This window comes from Peromyscus leucopus, chromosome 17 (assembly GCF_004664715.2).
Source record: "Peromyscus leucopus breed LL Stock chromosome 17, UCI_PerLeu_2.1, whole genome shotgun sequence".
NCBI lineage: Eukaryota > Metazoa > Chordata > Mammalia > Rodentia > Cricetidae > Peromyscus > Peromyscus leucopus.
The window spans coordinates 55462194-55482137 of record NC_051077.1 but is presented as its reverse complement, the minus strand read 5'-3'; the positions used below and the strand labels follow the sequence as shown (position 1 = coordinate 55482137).

The 19944-nt window shown below is 53.0% G+C and overlaps 3 protein-coding genes across 4 annotated transcripts in view; 1 reads left to right on the top strand and 2 right to left on the bottom strand.

Moving 5' to 3' along the window:
• Nucleotides 1–58: 58 nt before the first annotated feature.
• Ndufa13 (NADH:ubiquinone oxidoreductase subunit A13) lies at nt 59–8622 on the bottom strand. Its single transcript, XM_028861334.2, has 5 exons — nt 8439–8622; nt 1355–1433; nt 450–521; nt 293–362; nt 59–223 (listed from the first exon to the last, which is right to left on the bottom strand). The coding sequence occupies exons 1-5, from the start codon at nt 8530–8532 to the stop codon at nt 104–106; spliced, it is 435 nt and encodes a 144-aa protein (XP_028717167.1). The 5' UTR covers nt 8533–8622; the 3' UTR covers nt 59–103.
• Nucleotides 8623–8715: 93 nt separating this feature from the next.
• Nucleotides 8716–11022, top strand: Tssk6 (testis specific serine kinase 6). Its single transcript, XM_028861333.2, has 2 exons — nt 8716–10397; nt 10918–11022. The coding sequence occupies exon 1, from the start codon at nt 9219–9221 to the stop codon at nt 10038–10040; it is 822 nt and encodes a 273-aa protein (XP_028717166.1). The 5' UTR covers nt 8716–9218; the 3' UTR covers nt 10041–10397; nt 10918–11022.
• A 5190-nt stretch (nt 11023–16212) lies between these two features.
• Nucleotides 16213–19944, bottom strand: part of Gatad2a (GATA zinc finger domain containing 2A) — a 64350-nt gene continuing 60618 nt past the window's right edge. For both annotated transcript variants that reach the window (XM_028861335.2, XM_028861336.2), the window contains exons 11-13: nt 19841–19915; nt 19408–19600; nt 16213–16362 (exon numbers count right to left, since the gene is read on the bottom strand). In XM_028861335.2, the coding sequence (XP_028717168.2) occupies nt 16232–16362; nt 19408–19600; nt 19841–19915 (399 nt within the window). In that variant the 3' untranslated portion in view covers nt 16213–16231. The remainder of the gene's footprint in view (nt 16363–19407; nt 19601–19840; nt 19916–19944) is intronic.

Below are 19944 nucleotides of genomic sequence, written 5' to 3'. Positions count from 1 at the left end.
GTGACTTAACCCTGAGGTGTCCGGGCAGCAGACAGGTGTAGAGGGATCAGAGACATGCTGGCGCTTATTTGATGATTCTTTATTGTGGGCGTGGGCTCGGGCCCTACATGTACCAGGAGAAGCCGAACCTGGCGTTGTCCAACTCCTCCTTGGTGCGCAGCCCGTACAACTCTTCGAGGAGGGGCGGCACCCAGCGCGTGGTGTGGAACACAGACTCGCCCACCTGCGGGCAGGGCGGGGTCAGTCCATCAGTCCCGGCGGACCACCCCACCCCACCCCACCCCGGACTCACCTTCCAGTCAGGCACGTCTTTCATGATGACGGCCTCCTCCTCCAGGTTCTCCCGAAGAATCTGCAGGGTCCTGTGGCCACAGGGCGGGGTGAGATCAGACCCACCCAGGGTGACCACTGTCCCTCCTTGACCGTGAGGCCCTCCCACCCTGGCCTACCTCCTGTCCATCTCTGCCTGGAAGAGCGGCATGAGGGCGATCCGGGCCTCCAAATCTTCGATCTGCAGGCGCCTGTGAAACCGTGACACCCACTCGGGGTCAAATGGGGCCACTGAGGGAGTGTGGAAGAGATATGACAGGACCACAGGACGCTGGTGGGGAGGGACAGGGGAGGGCAAGGCTGGCCACCTGAGTTGGGACAGGAAGGCAAGTCTGCAGCTGGCACAGACTGACTACAGCAGCCACAAAAGTGTTGGCTTCACATTTTCCTTTCAAGTAAACTTTTTTTTTTTTTAATCCTAAAAATAGCCCTGTCTGATGATCTGGGTGGAGAGGGGGGCACACTCATCACCACCAGGCTCTGGGCCTTACAAAATCAGTTTCCCTTTGTTCTCAAAATAGCAGGGCATTGGGCATGCAGGTCTTCCCGCAGCTATTACCCCCACAGGGAGTCGGGAACTTCTCAACTTCAGGGGCCAGGGAAACAACCCAGTGATGTGGTCTAGAAGAGCCTCTGGTGGGGCTCTCTTTCCAGAGACACCCTCATCTATGACACTCATGGTCCTCGTCTTTCTGGCTTTCAGGGGACATACCTCCCATGGTCTGGGTCCTTTCTGTTGAGGTCTCACTGTGTGGCCCTGGCTCGTCTGCAGCTCCTAGAGATCCACCTGCCTCTATGCCCCAGTGACCTCTATGACCACACACAGTGCCAGCAAGGAGACCCCAAGTTCCAGGTGTCCTACTGTTTATGCTATCCTGGACCAGGAACAACTCAAGGCCGATCTCCAGCTCTTCCCTTTAGGACAGCAAGTGAGAGGTAGGATCCATACTTCCTGGCCCCCAACAACTAGCCAATCAAGAACACCGTCACCCTCACAGAAGCCCTGGGAGTGAGCAGGGCCTACCTGCGCTCCCGGTTCCACCTCATTATTCTCCAGTAGCCAAAGAGCAGGGTCCCGATGCCCACCGCGAACATGCTGTAGCCTGCAAGAGAAGTGAGGCCGCCTTCTCAGCAACACTGGGTCTCTGGGAAGTGGTGTCTGTCTGCTGACTCTCTCCTCCACACCCCACAAGGGGCCTGTCCTCCCTCAGCCACTTCCCCGGGACAGCCTCCAACTCTCCTGCTCTGTGTCAGGCAGTCTGGACTGGCACACTTTCTGGGAGGTACAGGCCAGCAGGGACACAGGAGAGCCCCAGGGTCTAGAACAGTGCTTCTCAACATGTGGGCCGTGACCCCTTTGGGGTTCAAACAACCTTTCACAGGCGTCACACATCAGATGTCCTGCAATCAGATATTTACATTATATTTTACAACAGTGGCAAAATTAGTTATGAAGTAGCAATAAAAATAATTTTATAGGTTGGGATCACCACAACAAGAGGAACCATTTTTTGTTATTGTTGTTTTTTGAGACAGGGTTTCTCTGTATAGCCATGGCTGTCCTGGAACTCACCCTGCACATCAGGCTGGCCTTGAACTCACAGAGACCTGCCAGTCTCTGCCTCCCAAGTGCTGGGATTAAAGGCTGGTGCCACCACTGCCCGGTGAAGAACTGTATTAAAGGGTCATAGCATTAGGAAGGCTGAGAACCACGTCCAGGACAAAGGTGCCAGGTATGGTGGTACACGCCTTTAATCTCAGCACTCAGGCAGAGGCACCTGTGAGGTGGGGGGGCAGCCAGGCTGACACACAGACCTTGTCTTGCAGGACGGGGTGGCACACAAACCAAACCAACCAACCAAAGGTCAAAGGCCTGGTCTCCACCAGAGAGGGCTCTGACTGCACCACCAGAGGCTGGAAGCGCCCCGGGGTGCCGCACGGCCTCCTCCTGACTCCAGGGGTGGCGTAGGCACCATGGGCTCATCAGGGTACGCCACCTGCCCTGCACCCAGGGGAGACAGGGGCCACCATAAATAATTACTTAAGGCCAGCGGGGGAGTTCCAATCCTGAGCGGCAGGACACGCTCCAGGGGTCACCCACCGATGACTACAGAATGTGTGGAGAGGGCTGGGCCACAGGGGATAGAACAGGTTCTGGGGGCGAGGCCCGACTAGACCTTCCGCTGGGTCAGGAGCTAAATATTTCCCACCCGCTTAGTTCAGACTTTAAAGCTCATGTTCAGAGGCCAGGCCCTCCAGCCAGGGACAACCAGGGTGGCTGGGTCCCAAGTCCAGCGGTACAAGTTCTCTGGGGATGCCCTACGCTTTCAGGACCATCTCTGACCAGTTGACTGTGGGTATACTCGGCCTCCACCCGACTGGGGAGGTGTCTGCACCCTCATTTCCAACAGCTAAGAGAACCCTAGTGGCCCCGGAATCTGACCTGAGTCATTCCCCCCCCAAATTCTCAGAAGAACAAACAGGCTCTTGTGGGAAGTTCTGGTCCTTAAGTGTGGGCATCCAAGTGTGGCCCCACTTCCTCTAGAGTGAGAGGCCAGGGATGAGGGAGCCACATGCTGACTTGACTCCCAGCCTTCACCTGCCCCTGGCTGGCTACAGTAATCACTGGGGTAGACTCCATTTCAGGAGGTACCATGGGGGAGAGAGGGTGCAGAACCCACATCCTCCACCTCAGTCCCCCAAGTAGCTGAAGGTGTGGGAGGCACTGCCACCCTGTGTCGTGTCCCCGAATCAATGAACCTGTGAGCAGGTGGCAGTGTGAGATCCAGAACCGTCACCACCAGAACCTCGACCCTTCCCCTTCAGAGAAACCTACAGGCAGGTCAGGAAATTCATGTGGAAGTACCCAGGGCAGTAACGGCTGCTTCCAAGAGCAACGTTGCAGGATTCAAACGTGACAGCTCCAGACTCACCAGGCAGCTGTGTGTGCACAAAGACATGCTGGCATGAGGGCAGTCACGTTTGCCAGCAGGACAGAACCAGACGTCCAAATCCGCAAATAAACCCTCACATTTTACAGTCAATTGGCTTTGGACAAAGATGCCACAATAATTTAATGGGGGAGGAGCCTCCTCAGCACAGGACCACTGGCCACACAGATGCACAGTGCCCCTGCTCACCTAGAACAACTCCCAGTGGATGGAGGCCTGGAGGTAAGAGCTGAAGGTGTCCCATGGCTGAGGTCAGTTGGCACTGAGTGCCAGCCTGCCTAACAGGCTGGATTCCTGGGTTCCACCCCTAACAGCATAAACCAGGAGTCGTGGCACATGCCTGTGATCCCACCACTTGGGAAGCAGAGGCAGGAAAATCAAGAGTTCAAAATCATCCTTGGCTACATGAGGAGTTTGGGGACAGCTGAAGCTACATGAGAACCCCCCCCCCAAAAAAAGAGGCTAGGTGTGATATCAAAAGCCTTGAGGCCGGTGTACCTCTGTGAGTTACAGGCCAACCTTGTCTACATAGAGTTCTAGGCCAGGCAGGGTAAATAGTGAGACCCTGTATTTAAAAGAAGAAGAAAGAGAAAGAAAGAAGGAAAGAAAGAAAGAAAGAAAGAAAGAAGGAAGGAAGGAAGGAAGGAAGGAAGCAAGGAAGGAAGGAAGGAAGGAAAGAAAGAAAGAAAGAAAGAAAGAAAGAAAGAAAGAAAGAAAGAAAGAAAGAAAGAAAGAAAGAAAGAAAGAAAGAAAGAAAGAAAATTAATTTAAAAAAAAAAGAAGAGCCTGTGGTGGTGTCACACGCCTTTAATCCCAGCACTCAGGAAGCAGAGACAGGTGGATCTCTGTGAGTTTGAGGCCAGCCTGGTCTACAGAGTAAGTTCCAGGATAGCCAGGGCTACACAGAGGAACCCTGTCTGAAAAAAGAGCCCAAGTGCCCTGGTGCATTTCCATAATGCCAGCACTCATGAGGTGGGGCGAGAGGACCACTGTTTGCAGCTTCCCTGATTTACAGCAAGTTCCAGACCAGCCAGGGCTACTAGTGAGACCCTGGTTCAAACAAAGACATTCACAGCATGGTGCCCCCGCCTCCCCCAAAACAGTAAGTACAGAAATGTACTCCAGAACAAAAACAGGGCTTCCTTCAGTAACAGACACCATCATGCTGTAAACGGCACTATTAGCTGAATAGGCCCCTGGGAATGAAAACATATGCAGACAACCCCTCACGGTGGAGGGGGGCTGTGTGCCTTTAATCCCAGCACTTGGAAGGCCAAGGCAGGCAGAGCTCTGTGAGTTCAAGACCAGCCTGGTCTACACAGTGAGACTGTTTCAAAAACCAAAAATAACAACAACAACAATTATTACAGGGCTGAGCATGGTGTGAAAGTGTGCTGGTGATGCCATGAATGGGAAGGAAGCCATGTCAGCTGCAGAGGAAGGAGGGTGCAGAAAATAACCACCCTGAAACCAGTCTGGGGTCTGGAGACAGAGAGGCTCCTCCGGGCTTCCCCAGGCTACCACAGGCCTCAGTGACCAGGAGCAGTGCAAGGCAGGAATGCTGACATATGTGTCCCACCAGCTCGGAGCAACTTGAGACAGGACTGGCCATGTGCACTCACTGGCCAGCCAGACACCAAGTGCGGATATGAACAGAGCCTGACCTGTCACTGCAGTGTGTTCACCCTCTGCATCTGGTGAGGTGGGGTGGGGTGGGCCTGCACAGAGCTGGATCGGTGGTGCCGCTGTGTCATCCCAGTACTTGGGAGGATGAGACTGAGGCAGGAAGGCCAGCCTGGGCTACACACCCACACCCATACCCCAAAAACAAAAACAAACTGTCAGGGCTGGACCCATGGCTAAGGTTAACAGTGCTTGCTGCTCTTAAGAGAACCAAACCTTTGTTCCCAAATCCCATGCTGGGTGCCTATAACTCCAGCTCAGGGGATCTGACGCCATCTTCTGGCCTCCATGAGAACCTGCACTCACATGCAGACATGCACACACACATAGTTATATCGTAGCCAGGCATGGTGGTGCACTCCTTCAATCCCAGCACTTGGGAAACAGAGGCAGGTGGATCTCTCTGAGTTTGAAGCCAGCCTGGTCTACATAGAGAGCTTCAGGCCAGCCAGGGCTACATAGTGAGACCCTGTCTCTAAATAAATAAATCTTAAAAATAAAACAAGCAAACAAAAAAAGGTTCAGGGCAGTAAGCACGGCTGTGTCAGGATCTGAAGAGGAGGGAAAGCACATTGTAACTTCTAAACAAAAGGAAGGCTGGGCAGAGGGCTCACCTGGCAGAGTGCTTGCCTAACAGGCACGAGCCCTGGGTTCCGTAGCCAGCACCACAGAAGCCAGGCTTAGTGCCAGACTCCTGTCATCCCAGCACTCAGGAGGTGGGAGCAGGCTCAATCCAGGGTCATCCTAAGCTTCAGAGAGAATTCAAGGACTTGAATGAAACCTTGCCTCCAAATAAACAAATGCAGGAATACATAAAGATTAAAAATAAATAAACAAGCTATGCCGACTGAGGAGCCCACCAGCTCAATCTAGGAGCCCTATGGGCACATGCTATGTAGAAAACATGTGCAGGCCTGAGCAGGGCACGGGCGTGGGTGTGTTATACTTCAGAAAGAGATGGGAAAAGAGGAGCTGCCAAGTGGCTCTGTTGGTAAACATGCTTGCTATAGAAACCTGATGATCTGAGTTCAATTCCTGGAACCCACATAAAGATAGAAGAAAACTGACTTAACACAGTCGTCTCTGACCGCCACATCCCCAAACTCCCCACACACATGCATGCACAATGATAAATATTAAAAAATAGGCCGGGCGGTGGTGGCGCATGCCTGTAATCCCAGCACTTGGGAGGCAGAGGCAGGTGGATCTCTGTGAGCTCTAGGCCAGCCTGGTCTACAGAGCTAGTCCAGGACAGGCTCCAAAGCTACAGAGAGACCCTGTCTCAACCCCCAGCCCAAAAAAAAAATAGAGCTGGACAGTGGTGCACACTCCTTTAATCCCAACAATGGAGAGGCAGAGGCAGGCCGACCAGAGTTGGAGGCCAGCCTGGTCTACAGAGGGAGTTCTAGGACAGCCAGGGATATACAGAGAAAATAAAAAAATAATAAAAAAAAAAAAAAAGAAAGGAAGGAAGGAATGGAGGAAGGGAGGGAGGGAGGAAGGAAGGAAGGTGACAGATTTGGCGCACACATCTATTATTCCAACACTCCTGAAACTTGCCTGAAACAGGAAGAGCAAGAGAAAGGGAGTTCAAAGCTAGCCTGGGAAAGAGTGTGAGTCTTAAGAAAAAGACAGAGGTGCAGGGGAGACGGCCCAGGGGTCAAGAACACTGGCTGTTCTTGCAGAGGTTTGGTTCCCAGCACCCATGAGGCAGTCCACAATTGCCCCTTATCTCCAGTTCCCAGGTTTCTGGTGCCTTCACCTGGCCTATGCACAAACAAGGTGCATAGATAAATGCAACAAAACACTCACATAAAATAAATAAAAACCTTTAAAGAGCACTTGCTGGCCCTGTGGTGGTGGACCACACCTTTAATCCCGGCGCTCTGGGGAGACAGGAGCCAGCATATCTGTGAGTTCCAAGCCAGCCTGGTCTACAGAGTGAGTTCTAGACAGCCAGGGCTACACAGAGAAACACTTTCTGGAAAAAACAAAAACAAAGTACTTGCTGCTCATTCAGTTTGTAGCACTCACATGGCAGCTCACAACTGCCTGTCACTTCAGTTCCAGGGGATCAAATACCCTTTTCTGGCTTGCATAGGCACCGGATATGCATGCAGTCCTAGAACTAACTTTATAACCCAGGCTGGCCTTGAACTAAGAGACCTGCCTGCCTCTGCCTCCCGAGTGCGGGAATTAAGAGTGTACGTACCACCACCACCCAGCTGGTTTTTGAAACAGGGTCTCACGATATAGTCCTGGCTGGCCTGAACTCTACATAGCCTAAGCTAGCCTTGAACTTGCAGTGATCCCACCTTTGCTTCTCTTGTGCTGGGGTCACAGGTGAGCCAACACATAGGTTTTGCTTTTTAATTGAAGCATAGTTTGCATAATATGCACAGTTAAGTCTGATGAATTAAAATCTAAATTCGTAGAGTGGAGTTACCAAACTCAGGTCCTCTGGAAAAGCATCAAGTGATCCTAACCACTGAGCCATCTCTCCAAGTCCCTGAGTTATTTATTTATTTATTTATTTATTTATTTATTTATTTTAGGGGGAGACGGCATCATGTAATGTAGCCTAGTTGATCTATGTAGCCCAGGATGACCCTAAACTCCCAATCCTCCAACTCAGCCTCCTAAGTGCTGGGATGACGGGTGTCCACCACTCAGTACTATTTATGCCGTACTAAGGGTGGGACCAGGGCTCTGAAATGCTAGGCAGGCACTATACCCCTAGCTATTGTATTTTTATAACTTTGAGCACTGAGGGTAGAGACCTTAATGTTCTCCATTCTTTCCCTGTTGAAATCAATAATAAATGTTACTTAAAACACTTTAAACTTTTAAAGACACAGCCCAGCATGGTGGGCACATGCCTGTCATCCTGGCACTATGGAGGCAGAGGTAGGGGGGTAAGGAGTTCCAGATTGGCCTGGGCTCCATGAAAGCCTGTCTTGGAGGAGGGAAAAGCAGAAAATGCCAGTGAGGGATGTGCACTAGGGAGGCTGGAGTTTGCGACTAGCCTAGGTTCTATGCTAGGTTATAATCAACACACATAGAACCTTGGGTGGACCTGTCTGTCTGTCATCCCAGAACTCGGTTGGCAGAGGCGGGGTTGCCATGATTTTGAGGCCAGCCCGGGCTATATAGTAAGCCCCTAATTGCAAAACCAATTTAAAAATTAAAAAAAAAAAAAGGGCTGAGCATAACGGTGCAGCCTCGGGAAACGGAGGCAGAGACCAGAAGTCAGGTCATCCTCGGGTACAGAGTGTGAGACCAGCCGAAACAGCCTCCAAATTCCGGGCTTGCTTCTCGCAGGTTTGATTTCCCAAACTGTGGAAGTCAACTGGAAACTGGGGAGATGAGGAGTCTGGCCCCACAGAAACCCAAGACTCGAACCCTGAGCCTCTCACGGTGTAAACGGCAGCCCGCGGGCTCCCCGCTCCCGACCTCCAACAGGACGACACTGACCCGACAGTCCCCGGCGAGGCAGGTTCCGCTTGTAGTCGATGGGGCCGTAGCCCCCTGGCGGGGGCATGTCCTGCTTCACCTTCGATGCCGCCATACTTGCAAGACCCCCAACTTCCGGTCACCGACGGAAGTGAGGTGACGTGCGATCGCCATTTTGAGTGTGGCGGAAGTTTGGTCGCCCGGGTGGTTCTCCGACAATTCTGGAGCTTCCGCCAGCCCCGCTTGCTCTGGCCCCAGGACGCGGCATGCTCAATGGTTAGCACCTGAGCCCTCCTGGGCACCCTGTACCTTGCAATAAAAGCCTTGGCGTTCACCTAACTTTCCTTCCGATGGTGGCCAGCCTCGAGGTTTGCACAGGTTGCCCCTTTCCACCCGCCACCTCCAGGGGCCAAGGCAGAGACGGGGTACCACCCAGCTAAGCACCACCACCTCAGGGACCCATCCTGTCACACACTAGTGATCTGTCCCCTCGCCAGTGCCCTCTCATGAGGAACTGGCCATTCAGAGCGATTGAGTCACAAAGCCTGAGGAGGGTTTGGGGAGCCCGCGGGGCGGGGCGGGGGGTCCCCACCCCAAGGCTGAGTGACGCCCGCAGTCACTTCACAAGGCAGAAATTGTTACCCGGGCAATAAAAGTCATCGCGGCTCTAGGACCTTGGGAGTGGGCACATGGGGGCACGGGGGTGCAGGTGCCGAGCACCATGGGTTAGGCCCGAGATCGGAGTCCGGCCGCCCCCCGACAGCAGCCGCCTCCTGCTCCCCGCGCGCCCCGGGCGCCACCATGTCGGGCGACAAGCTCCTGAGTGAACTTGGCTATAAGCTGGGCCGCACGATAGGTGAGGGCAGCTACTCCAAGGTGAAGGTGGCCACCTCCAAGAAGTATAAAGGGACGGTGGCCATCAAGGTGGTGGACCGTCGGCGAGCGCCTCCGGACTTCGTCAACAAGTTTCTGCCCCGAGAGCTGTCCATCCTGCGGGGAGTACGGCACCCGCACATCGTGCACGTCTTCGAGTTCATCGAGGTGTGCAACGGGAAGCTGTACATCGTCATGGAGGCAGCAGCCACCGACCTGCTGCAGGCAGTGCAGCGCAACGGGCGCATCCCGGGGTCACAGGCGCGCGAACTCTTCTCGCAGATCGCGGGTGCCGTGCGCTACCTGCACGACCACCACCTGGTGCACCGCGACCTCAAGTGCGAAAACGTGCTGCTGAGCCCTGACGAGCGCCGCGTCAAGCTCACGGATTTCGGTTTTGGCCGTCAGGCGCACGGCTACCCAGACCTGAGCACCACCTACTGCGGCTCGGCCGCCTATGCGTCACCTGAGGTGCTCCTGGGCATCCCCTACGACCCCAAGAAATACGACGTATGGAGCCTGGGCGTTGTGCTCTACGTCATGGTCACCGGGTGCATGCCCTTCGATGACTCGGACATTGCTGGCCTGCCCCGGCGCCAGAAGCGCGGTGTGCTCTACCCCGACGGCCTCGAACTGTCGGAACGATGCAAGTCCTTGATCGCCGAGCTGCTACAGTTCAGCCCATCCGCCCGGCCCTCGGCGGGCCAGGTGGCGCGCAATGGCTGGCTGCGGGCCGGGGGCTCCGGCTAGGAGCCGGGGGTCTCGCTGTTCCCGCCGCACCAGGCCCTGAGCCAGGGCGGCGCACGCGCGACAGGCGAGCTTCGGGAAACCCGCGAAGTCGCCGCGCGCCACTGCGCACGAGCCCTGTCCCTTCCCCTGCCCCCACGGCGGCGGCCCACAGAGGTCGGCTGTTGGATTCTGGTTCCTCCTGCACAACCCGATTGCTGGAGGGCGCATGCGCATCCTCGATTTCTGGCGAGAAGGCCCCGGGAGGGGCGCGAAGAAAAGAGAGAGAAGCATTGCGCCTGCGCGGAATGAGCTCCTGCTGCGCGATGAGTGGCCCCGGCGCGGAGAAGCTGCGGGCCGGCGGTGCACTCCAAGTTCCAGGTTGGAACCTGCAATAAATTCGCTCTTCCTCGCAAGTGGCTTTAGCGGTGGACCCTTGTTACGGAGCAGAGAGGCGGGGATTTAGAGAAAGCCACGTATGTGGAGATTCTAGCTTCAGACCTCAGAAGGGAGTTGTGGGATTCAAACCTGGAACTTTTGAGTTTCCCAAACTGGACAAACTTCTAGAGGTTCTGTAGTCGTCCCCCGGGATGTGATGATGCTTGAATTGGAATCGGCGTGGGTGGAGGGGACTGCCTGTCAGCAGAAACTGAGCATTTGCAGATGGGGAAACTGAGGCCCACACAGGTGTCAGCTGTGCAGAGATAGCTATGGTTTGTACTCAGGTCTCTTGAAGCTGAGAGTCCTGGGTGGTGGTACTTTCCCTATGTTTACAGGTAGTTTCCAGGGAGAGAACAGACCCAGCTACTGGTTCTGTTTTCTTTGTTGTTGCTGTTGCTGGTGATGGTTTGTGTGTCATGCTAGACCACGGCTTGCTTACTCCAGACATCTCACTATGCAGCTTAGGCTGGCCTGGAACTTGGACTCTCCTGCCTACGCTTCCTAAGTTCGGGGTGACAGGTGTGCAGCCCAGTTCGGCATGTCTTGAACCAGGACCTGGGCTCCAAGAGGCTTGAACCATCCTTGCCTTCACCAAAGTGCAATGTCAAGTAAAATGAGACGAGATGTGGAAATAGTTGTGAGTCGTGCAGAATGCCGAGGGGGGGCAGATAGCGAGGGGGAGACCGTGAAGCTGTTTGGGGCCTGTGCCCAAACCGTTAAAAAAATGGCTCAGGAGGCAGAGGCAGGTGGATTTCTGTGAGTTCCAGGACAGCCAAGACTACACAGAGAACACTGTCTCAAAAAAACCACACACACACACACACACCACACACACCACAGCCCGGACAGGGTGATGCTGGGGAAGGGAATGAGAACATGAGGGGAGCTGATGCAGTACTTCAAAGGGGAACTGAAGAGGGAGGAGGCAGCTGGGAGTCTTGCCTGACTTTACAGGGGTTTGGTGACAGTGACTGTCTGGAAACATTTTCAACCCTCTCCTGTCCCTGTATGAGGCCCAGGCAGTCTGAGGGGCCGCGTGCCGTAGGTCTTGCCGTGCTCAGCCCCTGCTCTCCCTCACAGGTGCTCTGGAGGTCCCGTGTGAGCTCTATCCTCATGCGGGGCCCCAACTGCCTCATTGGTAGATGGGGAAACTGAGGCTACAAGAGGGGAGGGGCCTAAACTCTAGTGCTGTCTGGAATATGCCAAAGCCTAGGCAGAAACAACCCACCCTCTGGTGAACAGGGAGGCTCTGAGGTTACGGTTTTGTCCTCAGCACCTGAAACACTGGGCAGGACACCATCCCTGAGACTTGGGGAGGGTGTAGCTCAGCAGATTCCGCAGACGGAGTCTATAGCATCTTCCAGATTCCAGCACCTTCAGAACCGATCCTTACCTTCACACAAGCTGAGCTACACGATCCGCTTCCCATTGCTCCTCGGGTGCTGGGGTTGGAACCCAGAACCTACTGAGATTAAGCAGGTGATCGCCTTCAGAGCAAGCCCCAGCCCCACTCTGGGGGACTCCAGGCATGGGTTTTCTGTCCGCCCAGTCCCGCAGTCGCTTTTAAAATAATTACTCAGAGGCTCAATATTAATTACAAACCATTTGGTCTATTGCTCAGGCTTATTACTAACTCTTACAACTTAAATTAATCCTTTCTATTCATCTATATTTTGCCACATGGCTTCATGGCATTACCCATTCTCTAGTACATCTTGTTGCTCCAGGGGCTGCTGGTGTCTCTCTGCTTGGATTTTCCACCTGGCTCTGTCCTGCCTTGCTATAGGCCAAAGCAGCTTCTTTGTTAACCAATGGTAATGAACACATTCACAGCATACATAGGGTTATCCCAGTTTTCCCGAGCCATACCCTCAGATTTGTTTTTGTTTTTTGAGGCATGGCCAACCTGGGCTACTATGTAACCCAAATAGAACTTGGAGCAATCCTCCTGCCTCCACCTCTTGGGCAGTGTGATTACAGGTATGCACCCAAAAGCCCAGCTTCCCTTTTTACTTCTCTTCCCACAAGGTGGTCTATGTAAACCAGGCTGGCCTCAAACTCAGAGATCTGCCTGCCTCTACCTCCCAAGTACTGAGATTAAAGGTGTGTGCCACTAAGCCTGCCCCCCCCCTTTTTTTGGCATATGTCTGTAAACATGTGTGTTCAGAGCCTGTGGAGGCCAGAAGGCATCAGATCCCTGAGACTGGAGTTGAAGATGCTTGTGAGCTGCTGTGTAGGCGCTAGGGACAAAAATGGGGTTGTCTGCAAGAGGAGCCAGTGCTCTTAACCTCTGAGCCACCTCTCTAGCCTGTTGTTTTTTTTTTTTTTTTTTTTTTTTTTTTTTTTTTTTTTGTTTTTTTTTTTTTTTTTTTTTTTTCGAGACAGGGTTTCTCTGTGTAGCTTTGCGCCTTTCCTGGGACTCACTTGGTAGCCCAGGCTGGCCTTGAACTCACAAAGATCCGCCTGCCTCTGCCTCCCGAGTGCTGGGATTAAAGGTGTGCGCCACCACGGCCCAGCCTTAGCCCGATGTCTTAAGTAAAGTGTTTCCAATGGTGCTAGATGCCTGTCCTCCCTGCCCTTAGGAGGTGGAAGGAGGAGGGTCAGTTCACAGGCAGCCTGGGCTTAAAGCAGATCCTGCCTCAAAACAGAATCACAATGTGACACTGAGCATCTCAAGCTGATGCAGACACCGACGGAGGACAAGTCCACAGCTCTGTCCATGCGGGGAGCGTTCCAACAGTGAAGCCCAAGACAATGGGAAAAGCAGTCACTCCAGCAGTGTGGCCTGGGCTTGCAGAACTCAGTTGGGATTCTCACTGAAAGCCCTGCCTGTTGAGGTCAAACAGGATCTGACACACATCACAGTAGAGGGATGCCTTGTTCAAAAGGCATATGCACCCCACCTTTCACACACACACCCCACTTTTAGAAAGGCCACCGGAAGTTGGGACAAAATAGTGGGGTCTCAGGAAATTAAAGAACAATACAGTGACATTTGGTCCGTTTCTTTATTGTTCTTCAGGGTCTCAGAATTCCCCAACATAAGGAGGCTACCAATTCCAGCTCATTTATTGGAACATCTATTCCAGTTTGGTGGCAAACTTCAAAAACAAGAATTATCAAAGATTTAGTCACAATAAATACAAGTGCAGCCGCCCCAGCCCCCACACCCTGCACTACTGTAACTGTTGTACACGAGGATTTAGAAAGCACGTTTGGCAACAGTCCAAGGTCTTCAGGCTGACATGATTGGGAACGGTGAGGTCCACCTTTCCCCAAATGCCATTCATTCTGATACTCACCCTGGTTCTCTGCTTCCAGTCAAATGTGGCATGGGGGTATTGCAGCCAGCACTGCCCTCACTCCTCCTGCCTGGGACAAGCTTGGGCTTCCCTGAGGGGGGGGTAGGGGTCCCAGGATGCTCAGGGCCACTGTTCCCCTGACCCAGGTGACACTTGGGAGTCTGGCAGAGGTCTGGTTCCTGATGTTCCCACAAACTGGGCACCAAGCTGGGGGGTTGTTCAATAGGCATGTGTCTTGCACTTGGTCCCTTCAAACCTGTACATGTGCCCCCACTGACCAGAGCCATTGATAAGTTTGTGATTGCCTCTGGGCAATCAATGAAGTAGGGACCACCACCTCACCTTCAACTCCCAAGTATAGGCATGAAAGTACCATGCCTATAACTTTTAACCACATTTAACTTTTTTTTTAAGTTCTTTAAAAGTCAGGTGTGGAGGTGCAGGCCATTAATCCCAACACTCAGGAGGCAGAGGATGGCAGATCTCTAGGAGCTGCAAGGAACCCAGGACCCAGGTCATCAGAATAGGGATGCGAGCCAGCTTTGTACAGCACCCTAAACACCCAGTCCTCCCGGCCAAGTCCTCAGCTCGAATGTCGCTATCAGGGCTTGCTGCCCAGGCCAGTGCAGTGCAAAGGAACAGGCAGCACTTTCCAGTTAACTAAGGCACCTCACACTCGCAGCCTCCTTACACAGAGCATTCATCACCAGTGTCATCCCTGGACAAGGATGCACCAGCAACCCTGGGCCCTGCTGTAGCCTGCCCCGGGAGGTGCACAAGCTACTGGGCTTACAAGCTTAGGTGACAGGTGAATGTCAGGATGGGGAGCAAACAGCAGACTTGGAAGGCTGGAAGGGTAGAGGTCACAAGTGTGCCAACAGAGCCCCCGAGTCAGTTCAAGTGGAGGTCTTCGTCCAGCGCCAGGTAATAACTGATCGATGACTTCTTGGAACTGAGGACTCAAGGCTTCTAGCAGAGAGGCCACCTAGTGCTGTTGCTCCAAGGAGCCAGGAGATGTTGGCCCATGTCACTGAGCAGAGGCCAGCCATTCAGGAAGGGTAGAAAATAGGAACTGACTTGCCAGGCACACAAATACTCAAGTAAGAAATGCTTGCATATATTTTTGTATTTTTTTGGTTTAAAAACGCCCCCTCCCCCCAAAAAGGGTCAATTTCTGTTCATTCCCCCAAATCCACCCTGGGAAGTGACTCAAACCTAAAAGCACTGAGCAACTTGGGTTTCACACAAAAAGATTTTCCAAAACTCGGAACTCCCGTATGTCTAAACAATTCCTAGAGACGGAGGATTTGCACACGAGTGAGCACGGGGTTAAATGAGCCTTTATTAGGAGGAGGTGGGGTTCGTATCTGCAGAGGGCGGTGGTCTGCAGAACAAGGGTTTAAATTAAAGTCCCTAACTGTATTGTGTCAAGGGAAGCCAGGGCTGGTGGGGATCTGACAGCAGCCAATCACTGCAGACATGCAGCAGGCCACCCTGGGCGAGCTGGACGCATAGCGCTGCTGCTTCTGCCTTTCACCATGGAACCAATTTTTAAAGAGTGACGACGGGAGAAGGAAACAAAACTAAAGTAGACCTGGCCCTTGCAAAGACATTCCTGTGGCCTGAGGAGGAGTTGGAAGTAAACCCTGCCAACCCCAGGCACAGGGGTTCTATCTGGGCCTACCTGGGTGCCTCTTGCGCACCTTGAGATTGTGTCCATCAAAATGAAGAGGAAAAGGAAAGAAATTTTAATAAAATAAACGACAAAAAATAACCCAGCAGCCTCCCTGCCAGCAGCCAGCTCTGGTTCCAGCACAGTGGGCCCAGCATCCCTCTGGAACCCCCGAGACTCACTCTGCTCAGTGTGGAAGCCAGGGGCTGCAGCAAGCAGCGAAGACACACCTGGACCCATGGTGGCACCTGTCATCCCTGGGGCTGCCACTCAGAGTGTCCTCTGGGGCTAGGGACTACACTGTGCACAACAGAGACCCTGGGTCTACACAGTTCACTTTTAATTCCATCATCATCATGAGGTGATTAAAAAAGAAAAAACAAAAACCCAAACTCCAACCTATAGATGGCCATGAGGAGGCAGAGACTGAGGAGCTAAGATGGGAAAAGCCGAAAGAGAACAAAACCCCGGCTCAACTTCGGGAGCCCCGGTGCCAGCTGGCCCGGGCATGTCACAGTGTCCAGGGTGAGCTCCCACCCATGCTGGCAGGCAGAGCTGGCCCCTAGGTCCGAGTTTCTGCTGGTGTCGGGCAAACTAAAGGCAAAAAGGAAGAAGGCCCACGGGGGAGGTCCCTGGTTCTGATCCTGGGCACCAAGGTGGCACCCTCTTCCGGCCACTGCAAGGCTAAATAGCCAAGGCCTGAGCTGTCTCAGGCAACTTGTTAGGAGGGTAGTCTGTGCGTCCTGGACCAGGGGGCCGCAGGAGAGCGGAGAGCCTGTCCTCAGCTGGGCCGGGCTCCACTATTTCCATGTGGCTGATTGGGGGATGGAGCGTGGAGGGATCATGTCCAGGAGGTATTCCCGCTGACGGTCCACAGCCGAGGTGGTCTTGTGCACTGCCAAGCTTGGGCTGACGAAGGCAAGGGTTCCACCTGCAATAGAGCACAGTGATGGGCAGTAGCGATCCAGTTAGGTTAGGCTGACCAGGCCTGGATGCAATCTAGACTCCCACCTCAGCACATACCCAAGACTCCTCATGAGTAGGACCATGACCCACACAGCCTACATCCTGTCATCAGTCATCTCAATCCCAGACCTCACTGAGGTGCTCTAAGTATGGAACAGTGGTCAGGGTTCGGTGCTAAGAGATCAGTCAACTTCCAACAAGGGTTTCTGCATCATGCAATGAACCTCATTAACAGTGCCACTGAAAAGCAATTCTCCCAACGTATGACAGTACACATAAGTGAGATTAAGGTTCTCTGTGCTGGCCAGGCTGGCCTCAAGCTACAAGCCTTAAGTGATCCTCCTGCCTCAGTCTTCCTAAGTACTTGGGGCCATGGGATGACAACTTGCTCTGCTTGGATTTTTTTTTTTAAAGATTTATTATTTATTATATATACAGTGTTCTGTCTGCGCATGTATCCCTGCAGGCCAGAAGAGGGCAACCAGATTTTATTACAGATGGTTGTAAGCCACCATGTGGTTGCTGGAAATTGAACTCAGGACCTTTGGAAGGGCAAGCAGTGCTCTTAACCTCTGAGCCATCTCTCCAACCCCTGGATTATTATTATTATTATTATTTTTTTTTAATGATTTATTTTTAGGCTGGGTGGTAGCACACACCTTTAATCCCAGTACTCAGGAGGCAGAGGTAGGTGGATCTCTGAGTTCTAGGACAGCCAAGGCTACACAGAGAAACCCTGTCTTGAAAAACAAAAAGATTACTTTTAATCGTGAGTGAGTGTGTGTGTGTGTTGAGAGCACACGAGAGCCAGAATTGGAGGTCTGATCCCCTTAAACTGTAGTCACAGGCAGTTAGGTGCTCTAGAAGAATACCCCATGCTCTTAACTGCTACGCCTTCTTTCCAGCCCATTGCTTGGATTCTGAGAGCCACTACCTAGGCCAGGCTGGCTTCCTAGTAGAGTCTCCTGCCTCTCCCTCCAGTGCTGAGATGACAGCCGTGTGCCCGGGGAAGGAACTCAGGGCCTCACGGCCCCCAAGGAAGTGCTTGACCACTCAGCTCCATCCTCAACTCTCCTCTTCTTAGTTAGACGGCAATCCCTGCATTGCCCAGGCTTGTCTCAAACTCTTGGGCTAAAGCCAAGGAGCAGGGGCAGTAGATGAGTGTCACTGCGTCTACTCTCATACTTACGCACCACGGGTGTGTGCTATCAAGCCCAGCTCACAAGAGGTCATTTCAGACGAGCCCACAGCTCTTGGCTCTGTGCCCGACCGCTGTGCACCACCCCCTCCACACTGCTTGTTGCAGAGTGTGTTTAACTGTGTAAAGGAGGTGTTGCATCTGCTTAATGATGTAAAGATGCATTGCTGTTTTACCTGCCTGCCTAAGACACCCGACTGGGCTAATAATAAGAGCTGAACGGCCAATAATGAGGAAGGAGGTATAGGTAGAACTTCTAGGCAGGGAGAATAAGTAGAGGAGGATTTAGGCTCGAAGGAGAAAGAAAAGGAGACAATAGGGAGACACCAAGGGTCAGCCAGCTGGACATGGAGGAAGCATGAAAGCACAGTGCGAAAGAAAGGTACAAAGTCCCAAGGTAAAAAATAGAGACCAGAGCCAGGTTAAATGAAGTTAAAACAGCTGGTGGTACAAGCATTCATAAAAAATAACAGTCTCCGTATCTTTATTTGGGAGCTGGATAGTGGCCCAAAGAAAAGTCCAACTACACTGCCTGCCAAGGCTCCCTGGCTCTTGACCGTCACTGGCACACACCCTGTTCCTCCAGCTGTTTCTCCAGCAGAGTGGGCTACCGGACAGCAGGGCCGGGGGCTGAGAGCCCCTGCAGGGGTCTCCACTTAGCTGTGCTTTGAGGGTGGCACGGTGCACCCCATCACTGGCTTCACGGTTCTGCTCTGGTCCACTGGCAGAGGGCAGTGGAAGAGCGAAGGGGCAAACTCTGGGAGCTGGCACCATTAACCTCTGGAGCAGGGCAGCCACGCGCCACTAAACTCAGGAAAGGGCTGAGGGGGGACGAGGGGTTTGTTGCTAGGACTGGGGTAGTGGGTGAGCAGTAAGCACCCATCAGCTAGGTGCTTACATTCTGAGACAGGCTAAAAGCGAGGAGCATAAGAAGCTCTCCTTCTGGAGGCAAGGTGTCATTTGTCCCGGGAGGGATGGGAGTGTTGAAGAACATAACTTTAACCATGTAAATGTGTGTTACATTTGTTTATGTTGCATTTGTTTACATCATTAGGTGTAAAGATGCTGTCCTTTTACCTGGCCTGCCTAAGGCACCTGATTGGTCTAATAAAAAGCTGAATGGCCAATAGATAGGCAGACAAGCATAAGCTAGGTCAGGCATTTATAACTAATAAAAAAATCTCCATGTCAATTCTGGGAAGAAGAAGGCTGAGTCAGGAGATGCCAGCCCGCCGTCCAGGGAGCAGCATGTTTTGGCACACAGGTAAAGCCCCAGAACATGTGGCAACATATAGATTAACAGAAATGGGCTGAGTTTAAGTGTAAGAGCTAGTCAGTAGGAAGCCTGAGCTAATGGCCAAGCAGTTTTATATATATATAGAGGGGGGGGGGGGGGCTGGAGATTGCTCAGCGGTTTGGAGCACTGGCTGCTCTTCCAGAGGACCCAGGTTCTATTCCCAGCACCCACATGGCAGTTCATTCACAAATGTCTATAACTCCTGTTCCAGGGTATTCAACACCCTCACACAGACATACATGCACGCAAAACACATAAAATACAAATAAATAAATTAAAAAAAAAATCTCCATGTCATGATTTGGGAGCTGGTTGGTAGCCCCAAAGAAAGCCTGCTGCATGGGAGCAAGAGGCTGTGCTCTCAGAAGGGTGTGGGATACAGGCCTTCTGTACTACTTTTGATAATGCTGTTGGGGAACTAGGTGAGTTTTGAGTGTTCCAGACCAGCTTGTACCAGACTACACCCCACTAACAAGAAGGGGTAGCCTAGTGGCAGAAGGTCCCCAGAGGCATACCTGCACTCAGGGGCGTCTTCTTCCAGTTGGAGGTGGTGCCCTTGCTGGTGCCCACGGCTCTCTCGGAATGTCTGCCAGTCCTGCTTACCAGGGCCGTAGCTGAGGCTGCATTCTGCAGTTTGGGTGACTGGCTGAATGTGTGCAGAACGCCACGAGGGGCTGTGGCTGAGCCCCGGGAGAGCTGGCTGGAAGCCTACGGGACACAAAGGGGGCCAGGCTCACCACGGGCAGGGTGGCCAGGCTGCTTGGAGTAGCCTCTCCTTGTCTGGCTGACCTCTTCCCACCCACTTGGGTCCCTAGAGTCCAAAGTGAAAACAGCCGTGTGAGTTACACTAGGGAAGAGGGGAGGAGACGGGGCGGGGAGCACGAGCACAGCGAGAGCTGGTGACTGCGGTCGTGTCTGCGGCCGGGCGAGGCCCTGCCGGGTTCTGACCTGTAGCACAGCCCCGTTACTCCAGTCACGGGCCTCTCCTGAGCGGAACGCCAACTTACGTCGGGGCTTTATGACCTACACAAATGGGATTGAAAGGTATGTCA

Bases quoted from the DNA above. Each gene is read 5' to 3' on its own strand.
- Ndufa13 (XM_028861334.2), bottom strand. From the start codon at position 8,532: ATGGCGGCATCGAAGGTGAAGCAGGACATGCCCCCGCCAGGGGGCTAC. The intron at 1,434-8,438 runs GTCAGTGTCGTC...CTTCTCTTGCAG, and splicing joins GCCTCGCCGGGGACTGTCGG to GCTACAGCATGTTCGCGGTG. The intron at 363-449 runs GTAGGCCAGGGT...CTGTGGCCACAG, and splicing joins CAGGCAGAGATGGACAGGAG to GACCCTGCAGATTCTTCGGG.
- Tssk6 (XM_028861333.2), top strand. From the start codon at position 9,219: ATGTCGGGCGACAAGCTCCTGAGTGAACTTGGCTATAAGCTGGGCCGC.